General features: G+C 36.7%; 1 protein-coding gene across 1 annotated transcript in view; it reads right to left on the bottom strand.

The window, feature by feature from the left end:
- Positions 1 to 17,183, bottom strand: part of galnt9 (polypeptide N-acetylgalactosaminyltransferase 9) — a 151,380-nt gene that overhangs the window by 100,817 nt on the left and 33,380 nt on the right. The window contains exons 5-6 of the mRNA XM_088935714.1: positions 6,577 to 6,774; positions 3,470 to 3,587 (exon numbers count right to left, since the gene is read on the bottom strand). Coding sequence (XP_088791840.1) covers positions 3,470 to 3,587; positions 6,577 to 6,774 — 316 coding nt within the window. The remainder of the gene's footprint in view (positions 1 to 3,469; positions 3,588 to 6,576; positions 6,775 to 17,183) is intronic.

The following is a 17,183-nucleotide window of genomic DNA, read 5'->3' on the forward strand; positions in this document are numbered from 1 at the left end:
AGTTGGAAGCCACCAGGATCAGACACGTATTATGCCCACAACTCTTCAGGAGGTTAGTGACAAGGAGAGGCCTCATTGTCCCTCTCAGCAGATAGATGGCATCCTCACGTGGAATGAAGCGATAGTAGAGCTCTGCTTCTGCTACTGTGGTTCTCGTTCCTGCCTACTGTTTCCCATGAAGTCCACTTGGGACTATACTGCACACAGTACTTTAAGGCACCATCACTGTCATGGATTTCTTAGTTAAGCAATCAGAACAAGATAGGAATCCCAGCCCACTGCCATCAGAGAGGATTGAGGAACAACCTCAGACCCTGATTTCAACGGCACTATGGTCAAGCCAACAGAGCTACCCACACCCATGTACAGTAGAGACATCAGACTTTACTTCCCAGCAGACCTCCACCAAGCCCCTCTACACTGCTTTCTTTTGCACCAGCCCCTTTTATATGTACACAAGCTGTCTTCACTATAACCAAGCAGTTTAAAGCCAACAGGAAACTATGAGCATCATCAGTCTTGTCTATATAACTTACCCCCTAAAGTGACCCAACAGCACTATTAGAAGTGGTAATTACTAAAATAACTTAATGAACCATGTGGTAAATAACTCTTAGTCCATTAAGTAAAGAAATTGATTACTGCTTTCTAAATAATTCATGTCTTTAGAAAGACAGATGCTTGATCGATATCAGAACATTTTTTCCATGGCTCCCTCCCATTTCAAATGCAGATATTTTTCTTCTTTCTCTTCAAGCGCTTTGAGAAGCCACCTTTAAATTTGCTATATAAAATAAAGTTTATTATTATATTATTATATAATTATTAACTAACTGTTGCAGTTTTACTATGAATTGGGTAATTTGCACTGCAAATTTCTCTTTATAATAAATATGACACATTTCTCTTTGTAATAATTTGACCACATTTTTTAATTCCAGGTTTATACTTATAAACCTGAATATAAATCTTTGGTGTCAGAATGAGCCCTCTGCTTGGCTATGAATTTCAGAAGGTCTTTGAAGGCCAGAATATTGGTGACAAAGTTCTCTGAAGAGTGTAGGTCCTTAATAACAGAAACTGACACATTGTATGATATTATCACATGATTACGTTTTAAATTGTTAAATACCATTCAAGGTAATATTTGAGGAATTGAAGGGTGTTTGTAAGACTGCATGCTGAGGTCAGTGTTCTAATGAATTAATGTATTTAATGTGCTATGACATCATTAGAAGGTGATTGTCTCTGGTGAAGAATGATTCATTTCCTCCTGAAAAGCAATGCCTTGAATCAAAAACAGCTCATTAGGTGTATCCTGGTGCCAGCCTTTGCAAACACATTTCAGCACAGACATGATATATTGCAGCCATTTACCAAGCGCCACTTCCACAAAGAAAATAGTCCAAGATGAAAGCTCTCTTTCACTCCAATATGCATTTCATTAGCAGGAAATATAAGTAAAAATAATCATAACAGGTTGTTTTTAAATTTTGTTAGTCATGACCTTCTACTTCAATGGGATTTGAAGTAAAACTAAAAATATCTACTGTAGGTGTCATTGAAAGGTACTGTATGTGTCCTGAACCCAACCTCTCAGCAGTGCACAAATGAGGTTAATGATTTCACATCTTTTATCCATGCCTGACATTGAAGTCTTTGAGATTTTAATTAGACTAATGTTTCCAACAGAGCAAAGCTTTTGAACATCTGTTTGAAAAAAAAAACACCTGTGAAAATCACACCATAAGTAAGACATCGATGGCTTTTGTTTGTTTATTCTATGGTAATCTAAGCTTTTTGAAATCCTCAGCAATCCTCAACAAGAATAGCACTTTTCAGTGAACTACCAAACATTCGCTATTTGAATCTTATGATAACCAGGTGGCTACAGACAGCCTTCAAAGATCACAGCTATTTATCTCTTCTTTGTAAATGCAAAGAAAATGCGGGTTCAAAGTTAAAAGGATGAAGTGAAACAAATTCTCAGTTACGGGCAGCAGTATGCAGTTAATTGCAGTTAATCGTTCTTTGTCTTCTTTTCTCAGAGCAGTATCCTGACATGAAGACAAAAGATAGAACCTTATCGTGTTACTGGCAGTGGATGCGGTGGTTTGCATGGGAATTGTGATTCACTGCACAATTTGGTGTTCTCACAATTAACGTCAACGAGATTATTTTTGGAGTGTATCCCCCCTGTAAAAATGTTACCGTATTTATTTCAATTCAATGTGTGAACAACAGCACAATTACTGTTAGGATAAAGTGGGTGTATGCACTCTGAAGCAGTCACAAAGGCATGGACAGTAAGGATTCTGAAGACCGATAATCACAGTATGATTTCATTGGGGTTATCAGTATCAGCATGCTGATTTGACATCTGAGCATAAAAAAATTACCACGATGCATTACCTTGAGGGAGCAGATTTCATTTTTTGCATCCTTGACCTTTTCACGCCTGTAAAGGTTTTCAATATGGTATGTACTGTATGTGGGAGACTCGAACATTGATGATAACAGGAGAAGAAGCAGGTATCTTTCTCTTTAAATATTTATGCAAACCACTTGCACACTGCTACAGACACTTCATGAGCTGCAGTTTGTTAAGATGCTTGGAGATGCAAAGATAAGTGGCCTTAATGCTATTTAGCTCTTTCACACTAGAAAGATATGCCAGAGAATGCTAATGTAATTATTGTGATGCTTATGCCGAGGCAGGTCATTTGTGAAACCTTTCCACTAAAGGCCAGCTTTTGGAAGAAAAAGAAATCCTTCACATTAAACACATCTCCTTTTTTCATTCAAACCTCATTTTACATGAAGCATTTAATCTACTCATCCACCATATGTGTGCAGATTTACGTTTTTTTTTACTGTATTGCAGACTCCAAAGCTTTTGAGTCAAGTGAACATTGTAATTTGGCACTAAGGATTGATTTTTTTTTCTCTCTAAGCAACACACTTCTGACTTGGCAGAGTATAGCATCAGGTTTACTACTGAGTCTCCAGAAACTCTTAAGCTTATCACTTTGGTTGTTTAAATGCTTAACTATTTACAGTTCAAAAGACTGCATACTATTTACTGTAGTTCTATTTAATTTCACTTGGGTTTTGGTAATGTGTCCTTTTTTTCCCTGCCATGAGATTTTGTTTTTCTTGGGTAGAAATTCTTTAGATATTTAAACCAAATGATTTATTCCAGTTGATCACATACACCCTTTTCCATGTAAATTTAATTGTTAGATCAAAAATCACATTTAGCTGTTTCCGTCTTCAAAAAACAAAGAAATATATTTTCAGCTGTTGTTAGGTGTAAAATACTGTCTGCCTCCAGTTCCTAAATCCTAAAGACTCCAGCAATCAAATAAGATTAACATTTCTGCTGCTACTGTACTGTATGTTATTTTTAGTGCTTAGTAGTATCACCACAAATGTATGCATGGGTAAACAAAAATTTCTCTCCACTTACCCTCATGCCCAGTTCAATATTTTCACCTCCATAAACTTCCATTCCTGGATCCAGAAGTCCAATTTCTCCAAAATATTCTCTGTTGACCACAAATGAGCAGCCAATCATCGCTGGAGTCCTAGGCACAGGTAAAAGACAGAGTCTTGAACAATTTCAGAATAGTCTTGCATCAACAAAAACATATCTATCTCACTTGATTTAAGTGATAGGCAGCTCCAGGCAGTGACCTTACCTCAATTACTGTACTTAATGGAACGCATTGCTTTTTTGTGAACTCATTTGTATTCTTTAGGTCCTAATCAATTGCTAATTGGCAATTTCTGAGATACAGCGAATAAATATATATACTGTATATAAAAATATGGAGTCTCAGTCTTATAAACAAACTTAAATATAAGAAAAACATTTGCTTTTCCAGGCGTCCATTTGCATTACTGTATACAGTAGAGTGTACTATTTATTTCATGTTTATTGATGAGGCCCCAGTGGCAGCCTGAGCTCAGGAGAGCTTTCTCGGGAGAGAAATGTTGAAGCCACTGATGATATTTTCATATTTCTGATATTTTCAGGTGGAACAACTGCTGCATCATACTTCAGAGCTTAATTCTAGGGCTCACCTGGGAGTCGGGAGGATTTTTCAGAGTAGGGCTACAACTGGAAGCGAACAGCTGGGTTTGCTGTTGCAATCCAATGAGTGGATGAGACATTCTTTCAGGCATTGGCACACTCAGCAAACCTTCACTTGTAGTGTTCTTTAAACTCAGTTTGAATGAAATTGAGCAAGTGTGGGAGTCCCCATAATTAGGCCTGGAAAACTTTTGCTGGGCTCCAGGAGCTATCTGGTTACAACTGCTGCATGTCCTTCTCTAATTTGCTTACAGTATTTCACTTTGCATTTCATATTTCTCTGCACACTTTTGACTACTGTTAAGCACGAATTCTACAATTCTTGTCTGAAGCTGCGTTATGGATTTTTTCTACTGCACATTGGAAATCTAATTTCCCATACTCCAGGACTGGCAAATGATTTACTGCAAGGCATGGGAACAACTGGTGTCCCTTTCAAAAAGTAGTTCTTTTAGCATATTCAGTTAGGATCAGGATTGGTTCATAACCTCAATCACAGAATTGCATGATGTTACAGTCATAAATAGCACAAAACAGTTCATGTTCATGAAATTGTTCCAATTTGTGATAAGAATGAGGGAATGGGGATTTTTTCATGCTGTCTGGATCTCGATAAATATCTAAGGAATATTAAGATTTTTCATTTAGCAATACTGCTTGCTTTTGAAAGTGCAGAAGTCAGGGAATTATTTTCACAGTTTATTGTCTGGAAGCATGTGCAATTATAACTTAAAAACAAACAAAAAAAGAGAATCTCAGTTACTGAGCTTATAAAATAATTTCCTTTTGCAAATCAAAGAAGCCAGCACACCACATTTCCTCCCCAAATCAGAAACCTAAGGTTGAATTTGAAAATTGTCCTTCAGTACTCCACTGATAATAGTTAAAATAAATGTAACTTTTCTGACAAAAGGACTGAAGAATTAAATAACATATTATGAATTCTGAGGTTTTTACTTTTTGTTTTTTGTATCAAAAACAAAGTTATGTCCTTGGTATTGTGTAAAAAAGACTGAAATTAATGGAAAATTGAAAAGATGATAAAACTGGCATATAAGAATACTGACATCATTTTTCAGCTTTCAAAGCACAGTCTCTCTCACACTATCAATATTTTAAAACAAAGGTAAAACCAGAAGTACTGCAATACTAAAAAGATAGGCTAATGTAAAATACCTGCAATACTTTCAATTGGGAGTTTCAAATTCCATTGGAATACCATTTATATATTTTATAGCCTGTAGTATGTTGTGGTTGGATTACTGGAGTATTTACAACATGTTAGGAGCAAATCCTTATTAATTAATAATCTCACATGTATTAAAAAAGTTTTGTTCTTAGATATACAGTAAATGCTTTATTAACAGAGCTATATTTTAAAGCCTGTGAATTATTCAAGTGTCATTGGTAGGAGTTCGTAAAACAAAGAATCAGTCTCAAATTCAGTTCCTACAGTAAAAGGCAGTTTTATTATATAATCACACAAGTGTAGGTACACTTTAACCATCAAAATTAATATAATAACTCAGAAAGAAAAAACACTGCAGTACTCAGCTAGTTTCTAGGTATTATTAGTATTAAGAAGGAAAAGATTGTAATAAAGCAATTATTGTAGTAATCTTTATATACTAAAATTATATACTAAAATTACTTTTTTAGACCAATCAAATTATAAATTGATTTGGTGGTGCCTGTTGAACCCAATCTTAGAGAAGAAAATACATCAAGCTGGAACAAACCTGTTCTTTTGACTGCATGCTAATTGTTAAAATCATTTTTTGCACTGACAGTGTGCCACTGGTCTCAATCAAAAGCGTTTTTAGCTATCATAGAGACGTACTGTATGCAGTGTTGATTAAACATTATATGTACTGGTTCACCTAGTAAATAAATCCAAATTGCAGATAAAACCTAGGAAAACTGTATCATAGGATGATGAATGGAAAAAGAAACATCAATAGGAAGCACATTTCTGTGATCAAGTAAGCAAAATGGTGAGAAAGTAAATGGTGGAACTGTTGCCTTAAATCGGTATTATCCTACACGTTCTAATATAGGAATGCATTTAATTGTTTTTGTGATACACTACATAGAATTTGTTTAAACTAATTGTTAAAGAACTGAATTACTGCACGTTTGTTTATGAGTACTTTCAAATTAAATGCATTTCTCCAGTCCCTTCTTAGAAAAAGGGCCTTAAAATATCACAGCATCATTAATATGCACAAATATATGCATATAAATAAATATACATGTATGCATTTACAGTACACCGCTTAAATGCCAGTGCAACACATCATAGAGAGATCTAACAGACCAAAGCATACTAACGATTTGAGCAAAGCATGAACAGTTTCTCTTGAAGACCAGTTTGTTTTAAAACAGAATCATTAATTAATATTGTAGTCATTATTCAGTGTATCAATTTTTTAACAGCCAGAGCTTTATAAATAATAGAGAGCAGTTGTAGCCCTGCATACCGAATAGGAGCTGTCTCATCGCCTTTGTCCAGCCAGTCCTGAGGTGGGATTATGTACATACACCACAGCCCCCAGTTATAGCCATGAGCTGCATTGGCATATTGCTGCACCTCAAATGTGTTGTACTTGATGTTGTCAATAGCTGGCAGGATAATGCGGGTGTGATCTTCCTTCACTCTGGTCAGAATTGGCTCAGCCCTGTAAAAAACAGCAACAGAATGAGCACTGAGAATTGAGGCCACAGCAAAAAGAGGTGGATAGTATCTCCTCTTTAGAGATGCAATCCAGTGGTGTCTTTGAAATCCGTCATATTGTGCTTCAGTTCTTGCCTGGGTGGAAAAGTGGGATTTTATTCCATTTCTTGGAGCTGTAAAATAAGGTGCAGGAAAGAAATGAGCTTCTTCGGGCAAACAATGGAACAGCTTCTGCTCTCCTCTACACTTTTCCCCTCTGGATATTTTCAATGTCATCTTTCTGCTGGATTACTTGGGATGTGTGAGATTAAGTATTTAATTTCATTTCTAAAATAGTAAAGTAAAAATAACACTGTGAACCACAATCTCAAGGTAATACCAACAGAAAAAACAATCTGAAATCTTTAATTGCATTGAACTTCATCAAACAACACAGCATTTGCTCTGCAATCATTAAAAGCTACTATTAGATTCATAGTCTTGAATGATTTCAGAACACATCCTGTTATTCGCTATTGCAGTCTTAATGCAGTGTGTTGCTGAACATTTAAAATTTCTATTAGCTTTCCCACATTTCCCGAGTTACAGCTGCAAAAAAAAAGAATGTATTCACATTCAATCCTGTTTCCAAAAATAAATAGGAGCAATGAATTCTGCAATCTGTTGTATTGCAATCTGTGATATGCCACAATGTTAAAATGTTAAAAATGCATTTGTTAACACACAAATTTTAAAGATGCATTTGTTAACATGCACAATGTTAAAAATGCATTTAGTTCACCGATTTAAGGATTCATAACCTGGCAGAAACCTAACTGTCAGAACTATGTATTCATTCAGAAAAAAAATGCTACTTGTGTTACAGTATTTGTACTTCCAGATGTGAAAACACTGAAAACTACAAATCAGAAATGCAGACATATCAATATTTTAGTTATTAGGTACAGTGCTATAGTCCGTTAAAATCCCAGATATCTTTATCTTTGACGTGGCTTAGTGTGTATTTTTTTAATTACTGTTAATCGGTGACCACCAGTAAGTACTGTATCTGAAACTGTACACATGAAACAAAGACAGCAACTGTGGAGCAGTTGAATAGTGACACCATGCATGTGCTTGTGAAATCACAGCTGGAGAGAATTTGATGCACATTCTACACATATCATAGTGTCAGTGCTAATGCCTTTAACAGTGTTTTTCTCCAGTGTACAGTACTTGGAGCACAATGCTTCCTTTCTTGTTAATACTGTAAATTCATCTGTTGGAGAAGTTTCCCCCCATATCCCCTTAAAAGACAGCCAGGAGTCCGTCTCAAAAGTTAAGAGAAGTTTTTATTTCATGTGCATGGGAGTGAAACACATAGAGATGCTGCGTGTATTTTTGACAAACTACTAAACTAGACCAGTCCTTGAATATTTTTTCTGTTATCTATCACACTTCATTGTGCTTACAAGATTCACAGTGTTCCAAAATCACGCACATCTTCCAGCTTCCCTATTTGCTAAAGATAATTTATTTAAATACAATTGGTTACTTTGGTTCATAGCACGCAGTCCTATATAACCCTGTAGAATTACAAAGTAGCCCTTTTTCCAATCCAGTTCAAACCAGGTCTGAATGTCCACCTTATAAAATATTGCATCTTCTGCAGGAAAATTGTGTACAAAGTTCACAGAGACCCTCTCAACACCTTACTGTTAATTGTGTTTATTATTATTAAATTGCTTACCCTATTTAGGTTGACTGGCTTACAATATAATGTATCAAGTATCAAGCTGTCTGCACACAAACAACCTAGAAACCTTCTGTAAGGTTTAGCAGTATGCAAAACAGGCAGTTCTACTTTGAAATTGAAATTAATGTGATGGACTAGAATTCTTTCTTTAGACTGAAGCTTAATGTTATTATTAACAAAATACTTAGAACACCAGTTATTAAGGTATTGTTGTACCAAAACAGTCTTTGTTTGTTTCTGGATTTTTCCAGACGAACAGGTGGAATCAACATTTATTTTTTGTCATTTAAAAACACAGAAATAAGAAATAATGACAGTAAATGATGTTCTTTCCAATACAGATACAGTACAAACATTCTATTGTCTTTTTCCCACAGTTGTCTGCTCAAGTGTTGAGTTACTATTGCATTTAACGTTTAAAGCATGTCATTGTTAACCAGTCTACACTGTAATATTTCTACAAGGAATAAAACCTTCAATTAAAATGTCACATGGTAATATTTTATTGTTTCCATGTGAAGATATTGTTTTTGCCAGTGCATGACAACATTTTGGCACACACCATAGAATTGCAGAACTCTTGGTAGTCTGTAACAAGTGGGTTGGATTATCACTAATTTGCTTGGCTGCTACAAATATGACCCAAGAGGCCTTTGGCAGAGCAAAACTTCTGTATATACAGTACATTCAACCATGCCAGATCTCCTGACATGAAGTTGCAAGCATGAAAAATGGCTGCCTCAGCACACCATCTAACATTTCACTGCTGTTGCTTTTGAGACCCTAGGTTTCCCCTCCTATCAACCAATGTACTTGAACATTCCTTTATAGATCTGAGCAGGGCAGGTGGAAGGGAACAGAACTGCTGAGTGAAGTGTCTCAAAGGAGTTTTAAAGGAAATACCACACTGTGCTGTTAATAGCATCTGATATAATAGCATCTCTGGAAAAGCCAGCTGAGAATGTTACAGCTGCTGTTTGTGTGAAGACCTGCATAAGAAGTTCTTCTTATCTGCTTATGTCAAAGCTTCAATGGAAAACATAATCTTTTCAAGTTTTCATTGTGAGGTCTCATAGGCTTGAAATATGACAATACACATAAGGGGGGCGGTATACTGTATATAGTTAGTAAATGTCTGGCTTTATAGCTGGTGGGTTTAAGTCCCTGCTGTGGACACTGCTGTTGTATTTTAAGAGAGGTACTTTACAGTTGCTCGAGTCCACCCAGTTGTATAGTTGGGAACCAGAACTGCTGAGGAATAATCCCTGTGATTAACTGGCATCCCATCTGGGTGGGTGTGGGAGTCATTGACTTTCTGATCACTTCACACCTAATAACAACATTTACAAGGCCGGTTAAGTCACATGCCTTCCAGAAGAGTAAAATAAAATTAGTCATAACTATCAAAGATAACTGCAAAAGTCAGAGAAAAAAAAAATCCAAGACTGAAATAATTAGGCAGGCATACAGTAAAAACTACATTTTTTGAAGACTTGCACAAAGTGTCTGAAGACAGAAGCAGTTGTTGGATCACCAAACCAAAACACAGCAAGCACTATGTGTGGTAAATACAAATGGAAGTTTATTTAAAACTGTGAACAGGAGGCACTTTGTCGTGAGATGTCAGAAAACAAGGTACCCTGGCCATGTAGTTGATGGGAGTGATGGAAGTGATGGGTGAGATTGCTGGTCAATTAGCTATCAAACGTGACTTGTTCAGTTGAATGGCTTCACCCGTTTTAAAAAAAAAGTCTGTATGTTCTTATCACACCTGGTCAAGGAAATCGGAAAATGGTATACAGAAACTTCAACCGTGTGAGGTAAATTTCCATATAGAAAGAGATTACTGTCTATTGTAGATCTTCTGTACGGTCCAGCCTGAGTAACTAACAGGAAACACCTCAGCTGCCACAGGGTGATCCTCTTCCCTGTCACCCCTTGTAGTTTCCAGAACAGAAAGAGAACGATTAAAAATGTTTATTTTACTAGAGCAAAAAGATTTTAAAAAACAGTTCCCGCAACACTCAACTAATCCATTTAAAAAAACCTTATGCTGCAGTTTCAAAAATCTGTTAAATTGTTGGCCATCAGTTGATTTGACAGTAATTGCTGCAAGAACCTTTACATGAAAATGTATACAAGGATCAGTAATGGAAATAATATGACAATATTTACATTTCAGATGTGCTGTGACTGTTGCTGGAGGGAGGTTTCTATGGTAACAAGGTTCTACTTTATGATGGGTGGTGATGGATATCACTGGAGAGAATGTACTGTATGTAACTGCATGAAGATTCAATCATGTTTTTGTTTTATTTCTGGATTAACTGAAAGAACCATTGGTGAGAATGAATTTATAACTTTAAATACATATTTCTTTAACAGAATGTCTGTAGAGACACAGCTGTGTATTTTGACATTATACCACAAACGAGAATGCAATAATTGCAGAGTACAACAAAATTGCAGCACCTCTTGTTATCCGTGAGGATAGATGTCACAACTTTACAAGCGGTGGTAGTCCAGAGGATTCTGAGTAAGATCTTGATTAAATTATATTGAGGAGGGAGAAACTCAATTTATAAGTCCCTCCTAAAGCAAGAACACATATGACACATCCGATACATATCTGTGAGCAACACTGAAATTATTAATCAGCATGCACATAACAGTGCTCTTCAGCCCCAATGGGAAAGATAAAGATCCAGAGTGATCACAGTCATGGCTGATTGTGGGACACAGTACCAGTAACCTTCAAATGTGCTCCTTTCAAGTAATCTACTGTTGTTTTTAAACAAGCTGTCCTTTACAGTTACGCCTTTGGGGTTAGCTTACAGCATGCCCTATTCAAAAGAGGAAATGTCTGCAGGATTCAAAGCAGATCTTCTGAAGTAACCCTGATATAATGGAATTTAAATATATAACCTTTATTATGTGCGTCAGTGTATTAGATTGATGGATTTTGCCATTTGGCTTTGCTTCATTATGATATATAACAGTCCTAACCCTTTGTTACTATTTGGTTTACAGTTAGGATTTATGATATTGGTTCAAATTATTTAATATGTGAATTAAAACCCAGGATGCTATTAACATTTCTTCCAATACAGTCACATTTTCAGAGATGCATTTAATTTTATGTGAGTTTTGGATGAGTATAAACATTTTCAAACCTATTTCAAACCTATAGATTAGTGTTCATAGATAAATGAGTTATTTTCTCCCCCTCCCCATTGGGTGTTTAGGGACATTCCAATCAGGATTTTTTGGATTTAATACTCTAGCTTTCTTCCAAAGACAGGGTTAAGCACTTGCACAAGAAATGAAGATTTATTAAAAAACAATGAAAGATAAAAGTTTAATTGAATTTTTTTTCTATTCTTTAAGAATGAAGGCAGCAAAGAATAGATTATTTTGTGTTCTCTCTTGGTAGATTCTCTACTGTTTAGTGGAAACTAAATGATGTTTATTTGCCCAAAGCTCTTATTTTTACCTTGACACTCTTGAGAACATTAAATCAAGGTCTAACATTGAGAGAGGATAATGAAAGCTTCAGATTCTGCTATTGACCCACAAAGCATTGTGCTGCCTCAGGTGTTCAGATCCTGCATCATATTCTGATGATCACTATCATACTGTTCCTGGCATTACCTGTAATCTTTTGAGGCTAGTTTTCTATCTGTCCTGGCTTTGTCCTTCATAACCTCAAGGATTCAGCTCTTTAGCATTTCCTTTCCAGTTCCCCAGATTGATGAGATTCTCATGTGGCATATCTAGGATTGCCTAAATTGTTCATGTCGGGTGTTATCAGATAATGGGATCTAGCTTCATTCACAACTATCCAGAAGAAACCGTCCACACCCAGGTTCATAAACACACTTCAGCTTTTTGAAAAATGATTCAAATGCTCTTTTTTTATAGTTTTATTTGTGCATACATACAGTATGTACTGTATATACAGTATAGTTCTAAATTTTGGCTCCTTCATCTCAGTAGGTAAACCGGCTTAAATTAAGAATAAATTGTCACAGACAACAGTAACTTGGTAAGATAAGCACCTGCACAAAAACTAACATGGATCTGAATAGAAGGAAGTAGAGCGTGCGTTTAAAGGTTTAAAGGATCAGTCTAATGTTTATGTAAATGGTGTGTCAGCAACACAGATTGCTTATTCTGAATTTTGTTCTGCTACAACGTTGAGTATTTTCCAGGGAGGAAAAAAAAAAACTTGAGAGGCTGACAGGTGAATCGGGATACAGTCGCACTGAGGGATCTGTCTGCTGGAGGAATAAACAACCAACATGTGCCTGTCAAAACGTAAATAGCATTTATTTTTTCTTTTTCAGCAGAAAAAAAAATGTTTAAGGACTAATTCCCTGCTCCTAGGATGGATCAGCAAAGAATGGCCTTTTATAATCTCCTGTGTTACACAAACGGTCTTCATTTCTTTCTCCATCACAGTAGTTTGGCAGCTACAATCAAAGCAAATGTGAATTGGTTTGCCCCCTTTCATCCATGTTGTGAGACACAATTTGTTCCTATTTGCCTGACATGTTGCCATGTATAGTTTTTATTCCCTGGACTTTTGTTTTCCTCAACACAATGAAGTCAGTTCTGGCTTTTGTTACCATATTGATGGCCACAAATCAGCTACATTATAAACTGAACAGAATCAGGGTTGCTTAATGCATAATATATGAGGTGCATCATAAGGACTAGTACTTTCAAAACAGATTGGCTAAATTTCATTATAACACCATGGATAAAATCTGATTTTTATTCCACAGCAGCTAAAGTAAATACAAGACAGCCCATGATTCCTATTATTATAGGAAAATATACATGGATATGATTAGAACTTAATAATCATTAATAATCTAACCAAAGCTGCAACATCATGCATCACATTGTGGTGGAAAAGAAAGAAAATCATAAAAACAGTGATGCTTTTTCACTTACAAAGAGTACTGATATCTGAGATTACAGGGTGTGTTGACATTGAAACATTATAAAAGAATATGCATTTAAGCACAAGGAATGAAAGCAAAAACAAATTCTGACAACTTAAAACTTTCACTAACAATATCCATTGTCTTTGGATAATGCAAGATGCAATGTAACATAAGTTCAACTGAACTATTAGCATCACATTTCAAAACTCTTTCGCAATTTAGCACCCTTTTCATAAACAAGGTGACACCATCATTCCATAGGTTCTATGACCAACAATAGACATGCAAAACCATTTAGCTCAGCACTGTAAAAATGAAAACGAATCAAAGTAGTTTTTCAACTTGGGAGAGGTTACAACATCAGCAAAATAAGACTCTAATACTAAAGAGTTAATAGTAACACCGAAACACTTGCAGAAAACCCTGGTAGGGTTTTCTCAGAAGAGTGCAGTGCAATCACACATAAATAAGCACTTAGAGAAACAGCCATAAAAGCTAAGGCTATAAACACTGCTTTTCACATACATTTTAGTGAGATATATATTTCAATACCCATGAAAGACTTCAAGGTTTATGCATACGATAATATATATGTTTCTTAGGCCCACAAAATGGCCTACTATATTTTTTTCTCTTTACTTGTTTGCCTGCTTTACTTTTTCATGCAGACAGCCAGCCAAGCTCCAGTGGATCACTTTAAGAGCAGACAGGGTTACTGTACCCAGAAGCAACCAAAGCCACGTTCTTATCAGAAGGAAGCCATGTGCTTCCCCCTTAAGCCAAATGTACATATCTCCACACAGAAAGGTGTCTCTTGATCTGCAGAACCACAATACACTGTGGGAATGACTTAAGACCCAACCATAATTCTGATTTCAGAAAGAAACTAAATACAATAGCTCCAGGTGGTGATATCATTCCTTGCAAATTCCAAAAGAACATTAGGAGAAATTGTTGCCAAAAACATACAGTATGTATTTCTTTTAGGTCTGTCTAGCTCCTTGGTTGTATTAACAAAAATTGTTACGTACTGTAGCACTGCCAACAGCTGGACTGGTTTTTTTATCTCAAACTCAAATAGCTGTCAGAGTATATAATTTAATATCGCCTTGATATTTCTCTTGCACTGATTAATTTTTCATAAATCCATTCAACAGATTCCTTTTATCTGGTGTTTTATCCATCCATACAAAGCACATTAATGTAAAAAACCCATATCAATTAAAATATAAAAATCAAGCCTGTCTACATTTTCTGGTAGGTTGGTGATTTCTCTTGCCAAAGTGGGACCAGGTCTGGAAATACAGGTGCAGTTTTTGACTTTGTTCATTTATTTGTTCAGCCTCCTTGTTTGAATTATTTATACCTCATGTAATTCATGAAAAATTATTGCTGACAAAATGACAACAACAGGATGAAATTCTCATTCTTGAACTGTGAGGCTGGTTTAAAAGGCTGCAGAAACACCAAGAGTACTATACAGTGGTGTGAAAAAGTGTTTGCCCCCTTCCTGATTTCTTATTTTTTTGCATGTTTGTCACACTGAAATGTTTCAGATCATCAAACAAATTGAAATATTAGACAAAGATAACACAAGTAAACACAAAATGCAGTTTTTAAATGAAGGTTTTTATTATTAAGGGAAAAAAAAATCCAAACCTACATGGCCCTGTGTAAAAAAGTGATTGCCCCCTAAACCTAATAACTGGTTGGGCCACCCTTAGCAGCAACAACTGCAATCAAGCGTTTGCGATAACTGGCAATGAGTCTTTTACAGCGCTGTGGAGGAATTTTGGCCCACTCATCTTTGCAGAATTGTTGTAATTCAGCCACATTGGAGGGTTTTCGAGCCTTAACCCCTTTTTTAAGGTCATGCCACAACATCTGAATCGGATTCAGGTCAGGACTTTGAGTAGGCCACTCCAAAGTCTTCATTTTGTTTTTCTTAAGCCATTCAGAGGTGGACTTGCTGGTGTGTTTTGGATCATTGTCCTGCTACAGAACCCAACTGCGCTTCAGCTTCAGGTCACGAACAGATGGCCGGACATTCTCCTTCAGGATTTTTTGGTAGACAGCAGAATTCATGGTTCCATTTACCACAGCAAGTCTTCCAGGTCCTGAAGCAGCAAAACAGCCCCAGACCATCACACTACCACCACCATATTTTACTGTTGGTATGATGTTCCTTTTCTGAAATGCTGTGTTACTTTTACGCCAGATGTAATGGGACACACACCTTCTAACAAGTTCAACTTTTGTCTCGTCAGTATTTTCTCAAACGTCTTGGGGATCATCAAGATGTTTTCTGGCAAAACTGAGACGAGCTTTTATGTTCTTTTTGCTCAGCACTGGTTTTCGTCTTGGAACTCTGCCATGCAGGCCATTTTTGCCCAGTCTCTTTCTTATGGTGGAGTCATGAATACTGACCTTAACTGAGGCAAGTGAAGCCTGCAGTTCTTTGGATGTTGTTGTGGGGCTTTTTCTGACCTCTTGGATGAGTCGTCGCTGCGCTCTTGGGGTAATTTTGGTCGGCGGGCCACTCCTGAGAAGGTTCACCACTGTTCCATGTTTTCGCCATTTGTGGATAATGGCTCTCACTGTGGTTCGCTGGAGTCCCAAAGCTTTAGAAATGGCTTTATAACCTTTTCCAGACTGATAAATCTCAATTACTCTGTTTCTCATTTGTTCCTGAATTTCTTTGGATCGCAGCATGATGTCTAGCTTTTGAGGATCTTTTGGTCTACTTCACTTTGTCAGGCAGGTCCTATTTAAGTGATTTCTTGATTGAGAACAGGTGTGGCAGTAATCAGGCCTGGGTGTGGCTAGAGAAATTGAACTCAGCTTTCCAAAGATGTGATAAACCACAGTTGATTTATGTTTTAACAGGGGGGGCAATCACTTTTTCACACAGGGCCATGTAGGTTTGGATTTTTTTTTCCCTTAATAATAAAAACCTTCATTTAAAAACTGCATTTTGTGTTTACTTGTGTTATCTTTGTCTAATATTTCAATTTGTTTGATGATCTGAAACATTTCAGTGTGACAAACATGCAAAAAAATAAGAAATCAGGAAGGGGGCAAACACTTTTTCACACCACTGTATATTGAGTGCCGCCAAATTGCAATGTTTCAGAATGACTGATTTTCTTTTTATGTCTTGACTTTTGCATGTTGATCAATAAGAAATTGATTCTGATTTGGAATTGCAAATTATTTTTCTTATGCCGCAAAGATAGGCCTTTACCACCATGATCCTTGTAACCTCCCATGACTTTTTCTGTCTCTCCCTGCATGCACTCCTGTCATCTTACACTCAACGTCCGATCTCCTTATTCCCTTATTCTTCACTCCCTTCTGTGGACCTCTCCATCTCATTTAATTCTGATTCCACCTCCACCCGTTCTGGAATGGCACATCCTTGCCACTCCATCTTGGGTAACTCTGCCTGCCCATCACCAGCTTCTGCTCCAGGCTCTGGTACTATCCTACCTAGATGATTACTCTAACTGCCTAGCCTTCCTCCCTGCCAGTGCTATGCACCCGGTACAACAGAATTCAGAATTCTGTATCTCCCTTTCTTTTCTTAGCTTTCGTCATGCTGCTCCAGTCTCTAGTCTCTCCACCGGCTCCCTATTGCTGCACGTATTTGATCGCTTCCAATTCAAAAACCTAGTTCTCATCTGTTGATATCTCAACCACTCTCCTCCTGACTGTTTTCAATTGTTT

The sequence above is a fragment of the Atractosteus spatula genome, chromosome 17 (assembly GCF_055471065.1).
Source record: "Atractosteus spatula isolate fAtrSpa1 chromosome 17, fAtrSpa1.hap1, whole genome shotgun sequence".
Classification (NCBI taxonomy): Eukaryota; Metazoa; Chordata; class Actinopteri; order Semionotiformes; family Lepisosteidae; genus Atractosteus; species Atractosteus spatula.